The sequence below is a fragment of the Vigna unguiculata genome, chromosome 4 (genome assembly GCF_004118075.2).
Source record: "Vigna unguiculata cultivar IT97K-499-35 chromosome 4, ASM411807v1, whole genome shotgun sequence".
In the NCBI taxonomy this organism is placed as follows: domain Eukaryota; kingdom Viridiplantae; phylum Streptophyta; class Magnoliopsida; order Fabales; family Fabaceae; genus Vigna; species Vigna unguiculata.
The window spans coordinates 37,438,986-37,444,985 of record NC_040282.1 but is presented as its reverse complement, the minus strand read 5'-3'; the positions used below and the strand labels follow the sequence as shown (position 1 = coordinate 37,444,985).

Sequence of the window (6,000 nt, the reverse complement as noted above, 5' to 3'; positions counted from 1 at the left end):
TTTTATCAATATTTTTTTAATTTAAATAATAACTTATATTTCATTATAATATAATATACACTATTTATAATTTAATTTAAATTACTATATATATATATATATATATATATATATATATATATAAGTGTAAACTGGTAATTTAATTTTTTTACCCATTAAGCTATTTTTTCTAATTTATCGCAGCTATCACATATTTCACTAATTATCATTAACTTTCCTTTCTTTTCCCTTCGAATCTTACCCTTCAAATCTTATCTTTTTCTTAGTCTAAACAAAACAAATTGTTAAATAGATAGCGTATATATTTTCCTACTTGTGGAATGGATTTTGATATGCTATAATGGTTTAATAAAAAGAGGTTTGAGCCCAACTTAAGGGATCGTAGTAAAGTTTATTTTATGTAAGTACTTAAAGAAAGTTACACCAGAAAGAACTCTAACCAAATAAAGGGATCTAAAACTATCGAGAATCTTGACTAATCTTTAGACAAAAATTACTAACTTAGCTCTCATTCTTTCAGATTTAATTACTCAAATATTTTTTTTTAATCTTTGTTCATGAAAACTTTAATACAAAATATAAGTTTGATTAGATTTTTTTTTCTTTTACTCCAGTAAACATTTTTCAAGTGTAATTTAGTGAATAATGTTTTTACAATTACATGAGGCATAAATCCTTTCGTTATTTTTATCTACAAATTAATCATTAAAATCTTCATCCAGTTGGAACCAACCTTCACTATTAGTGAGACCTTCACTATTTATGAAGAGAGTTTTTAAAATGGATTTGAATACTAATTTTAAAAAGTAATTCTTGGCTTTCAGTGAGAAGAAATCAAGCTAAAAAAAAGTAGAAAGTTAGAAGTGATTTATGGAGTTAGTTAATTGTAAAATTATTTTGGTTAAATGAAAGTTAACTGTTTATTTAAATATATGATTCTGGTTTATTTCTTTAGTACATCCTCAAAGAATGAAAAATATTTAAACGTTTTGGCTGGCATCGATGAAGAGGAGGAATGCTGATCTTTTGTAAGGTCCCATAAAAGAGAAGATAAAATATGAAAGTGATATTGAGAGGTGAATTTGATTTAATAAAATTAGCATAGAAATTAAAATTGATAAACAGATAGCGCAACTATGAAAAGGCGATGCAGTTCTCTCTATAAATAGGGCATTTAGTATGTAAGCATAACCCATAACCACTTCTTTGTAATGAAAAAGCACTTGTTTCTTTATAATAGCTTGTTAAAAATGACTTCCTCCTTTTTTACGGTTGTGTTTGTTTATTCACTATTTATGTCAACTTTTGGTGTGGGCAGAGAGACGGTGTGCATGGGAAGTGAGAGAGCAACATTGTTAAAGTTGAAGCATAATCTCACAGATCCTTCAAATAGACTTTCTTCTTGGAATGCTTCTATCAATCCCAATTGCTGCCACTGGGATGGAGTTGTCTGCAACAACATTACATCTCATGTTTCAGAGCTTCACCTCAGAACTTCATTTCCTGATTTCGATGACAGCCTTCCTTATCCATTGGATGAAGAAGCATACCAAGAAGCATTGAAAGAGTATAATAGAGTGGCATTGGGTGGAGAGATAAATCCTTGTTTGGTTGATTTGAAGCATTTGAATTACTTGGATTTCAGCGGCAATATTTTTCAATATATTCCAATTCCTTCTTTCATCGCAACAATTACTTCCTTAACTTATCTCAACCTTTCTTATGCTGGATTCAAGAAAAATATTCCTTCTCAAATGGGAAATCTCTCCAATTTACTCTACCTTGATCTCAGTTATCTTTATTTTGAAAGTTATGAAAATGTTGATTGGCTATCTAGTATGTCCAAACTTCGTTATCTTGACTTGAGCCACACTTGGTCATTTGAAGGAGGTGTGTCAATTCCTTCTTGTCTTGGCTCAATGACCTCCTTAATTCACTTGGACCTCTCTTATTCTGGATTTATGGGCAACATTCCTCCTGAGATTGGAAATCTTTCCAATTTGGCGTATCTAGACCTAAGCGGTGCTGCCAATGGAACACTTCCCTCTCAAATTGGAAATCTCTCCAACTTGCTCTACCTGGATCTTCGAAGTGGTGATTCTATTGACAAAAGTTATTTTATTGGAAATGTTGACTGGTTGTCAAGTCTTACTAAGCTTGAATATCTTGATTTAGGAGGTGCAAACCTATCCCAATCATTTCACTTGCTTCACACCCTCCAACCTCTTTCTTCTTTGCTGCACCTACATTTGTCAGGATGCACACTTCCTTACTCCAATCAACCATCATTTCTTAACTCCTCGTCTCTCGTCACTCTTGATGTTTCTGACATTTCTTATAATTCTAAAATTTCATTTGTTCCAAAGTGGGTGTTTGGACTAAAGAAACTTGTTGCTCTCTTTTTATATGTTAACAACTTTGAAGGTCAAATTCCTAATGGTCTTCGAAATCTCACACTTATTGAAAATCTTGATTTGAGTGAAAATTCATTTTCATCTTCTATACCTCATTGGTTTTATAGTAGTTTTCCTCATCTCAAGTTCTTGCACCTATCAAGCAACAACTTACAAGGAAATATTTCTGATGCCTTTGGAAATATGACTTCTCTAGTTACACTTGATTTGTCATACAATCAACTTGAAGGTCCAATTCCAACTTCTTTTGGTTATCTCTGCAACTTAAGGGCAATATATTTCTCATATCTTAAACTCAACCAATGTATTAATGAAATTTTAGATATTGTTATTCCTTGTATCTCCCATGGACTCGAAAGACTTGTAGTTCAAAGCTCTCAACTTTCTGGCAATCTTCCACTATCTCTTGGAAAACTTTCATCATTAAGAACTCTTTCTCTATCCAACAATCAACTTAGTGGAAATCCGTTTGAAAGTCTTAGATCACTTTCTAAATTGTCAAATCTTGATATTGGTTATAATCATTTTGAAGGAGTTGTCACAGAGGATCATCTCACAAACCTTACAAGTTTAAGTGACCTTTATGCACCAGGAAACAATTTGACTTTAAAAGTGGGTACCAACTGGCATCCTACTTTTCAACTTACTTATTTGGATATGAGTTCTTGGCAATTAAGTTCCAACTTTCCTTCATGGATTCAATCACAAGACAAACTTGATTATTTAGCGATGCCTAACACGGGAATTTTGGATTCTATTCCCTATTGGTTTTGGAAAACATTTTCTCAAGCTTCTTTTCTAAATCTCTCTCATAATCATATCCATGGTGAGCTTCAGACTACTTTAAAGAATCCAATATCTATAATTACTGTTGATCTAAGTGCAAATAAGTTAAGTGGCAAATTTCCTTCACTTTCAAATGGTGTGGGTTTTTTGGACCTTTCAAGCAATTCATTCTCCAAATCCATGGATGATTTTTTATGCAAAGGTCAAGAGAAGCCAATGAAATTAGAATTTCTCAATCTTGCATCGAATAACTTATCAGGGGAAATACCAGATTGTTGGGACATCTGGCCATATCTATTGGATGTAAATTTACAAAATAATAATTTTGTTGGAAACATTCCCCAATCCATGAGTTCCTTGATAGAGCTAGAATCATTAAGCATCCGTAAAAACTTGCTCTCGGGAACATTTCCTACAATTTTGAAAAAGACCAATAAATTGATTTTGTTGGATCTTGGAGAAAATAATTTTTCAGGAACAATTCCAACTTGGGTTGGAGAAAGATTTTTAGATATGAAGGTTCTTATCCTTCGATCAAATAGATTTTCGGATCATATTCCTAATAAAATATGTGATATGAGTCTTCTTCAAGTGTTAGACCTTGCACAAAATAATCTGACTGGAAACATACCTACTTGTTTTAATAGTTTGAAGACCATGACCCAGATGAACAAAAGTACAACTGCTCTTATCTATTTTTCTGCTAGAAACTATACATTTCTATATTCAGATTATATTGTAATCAGTGTTCGTCTTTGGTTGAAAGGAAGAGGAGATGAATACAAAAACTTTCTCGGGTTGGTAACAAGCATTGATTTGTCAAATAACAAATTAGTAGGAGAAATACCCAGAGAAGTCACAGATTTAAATGGTTTGATGTTTTTGAACTTGTCCCACAACCAACTTAGTGGTCACATTCCACAAAACATTGGTAATATGGGATCATTGTTGTCCATTGATTTTTCAAGGAATGAACTTTCTGGTGAAATCCCTCCAACTATTTCAAATTTGAGCTTTCTAAGCATGCTAGACTTGTCTTATAATCATTTGAATGGAAAAATTCCAACAGGAACTCAGTTGCAAACCTTTGATGCCTCAAACTTTATTGGCAACAATCTTTGTGGCCCACCACTACCCATCAGTTGCATCTCCAATGACAAAAGCTATATTCAGAATGGCAAAGGGAGTGATAGGCATGGATTAAACTTATTTTATGTGGGTATGACATTTGGATATATGGTGGGATTTTGGATAGTAGTTGGTCCTCTGGTCATTTGTAGATCATGGCGTTATGCCTATTTTCATTTCCTTGATCATGTGTGGTTCAAACTTCAATATTTTTTCTAATGTCAGTACAATATATCTAATGTGGTGAGAAATAAAGTTATTATAAAACATGGAAGTTAATTTGAACTACTCTGTATTGCATAGTTGATCAAATTTTCAGGTAATTTCTGTTTTGTTTGATTTATTTTCAAATATGGGAGTGTTATTTATTTAAATTACTAGTGGATTTCAAAGCTAAAGAATCTACATGTCCAACTTATTATGGATAAATTCTAGCTAATTTAACAAATTGCAATCTGTTGTTAGAAAATTTAGACAGTGTGAAGTTAATTTGAACCATGTAGAACTCTTGTTGAAAAGAATTGAAGCAATATATTTAATGAGTTGCTTGAGTTTTAGATACTCAAAGGCATTCGTATTCAAATTTATAGATGGTTATAATTTCTTTCTCAATAGCAAGATTCAAAGGCATTATAAAAAGACTACTTTCTTTCTCAACAGCAAGATTCAAATACTTTGTGAACGTTTAGTTTTGGATGTAACATTTTTAACTTTATCTCTTAATTTTTTTAAATTTATTCCATTTTATTTTAACATTTTACATATAAACAGGAGAAAAATGAGACTCTGGTATGAAGCTCTAATGACACCCATTGGAACTCTGTTGAATAGGCAAAATTGTCTTCTCTGCATTTGATAGACTTTTGATCAAAGATATGTAAAAAATTCTCATACATTGGATTAATCGGAGGAGTACTGCTTTCATTAATTGGTATTGTTAGTTTCAGTTTTCATTGTTAAAAGGTAAATGTTGAATGCCATAAATAAAAGCTTATAAAAGAAAAGTGATTCATGAAAGAGGTAGAGAGTAAAGAAAAGTAGTAATGGAAAGGAAGCAGATGCAGGATAAAATAGGTTAGTTTGATTGATTTGTATTGACCTCTATAATTTATAAATGGATTGAGAAAGTGCTTAATATCTATAAAAAAAAAAAAACCATTGAAATCATTACATCTAATACTATATACAATTGGGAACTAACAAAAGGAAACTTTTTACATTGAATAATATATATGATCTTCTTCATAATTCAAATTTTTATCTACAAAAGGTAAAACAGCTTACGTGTCACTCTCTCAGCGTTTTCAAGTTTTAAAAATAATTGCAAAAGCAGATGAAAAACTGAAGTTGATATTTTCTTTCTCTCTCTTCCGGAGTCTTCTCAGCTTCTTCTGTCTCAATGCTTTCTCTCTCTTGCTCATTTTCTCTGCGACCGCCTTCTCTCTTCTTTCTCTATCTTCTCATTCTCTCTGACCGACCCAGCAAAAAAACCATCTCTCTTCTTTCTCTATCTTCTCATTCTCTCTGACCGACCCAGCAAAAAAACCATCTCTCTTCTTTCTCTATCTTCTCATTCTCTCTGACCGACCCAGCAAAAAAACCATTCTGGAGATGCTTTTTTTATTTTTCTTACATTTCATCTGTTCATCTTCTTATGTTCATCATGTTTGTT

General features: G+C 31.9%; 1 protein-coding gene across 1 annotated transcript; it reads left to right on the top strand.

Moving 5' to 3' along the window:
- The first annotated feature begins 1,331 nt into the window (after window positions 1–1,331).
- On the top strand, window positions 1,332–4,641 carry LOC114180868 (receptor-like protein EIX2). Its single transcript, XM_028067159.1, has 3 exons — window positions 1,332–2,718; window positions 2,782–3,876; window positions 3,931–4,641. The coding sequence occupies exons 1-3, from the start codon at window positions 1,332–1,334 to the stop codon at window positions 4,545–4,547; spliced, it is 3,099 nt and encodes a 1,032-aa protein (XP_027922960.1). The 3' UTR covers window positions 4,548–4,641.
- The last annotated feature ends 1,359 nt before the right edge of the window (window positions 4,642–6,000 follow it).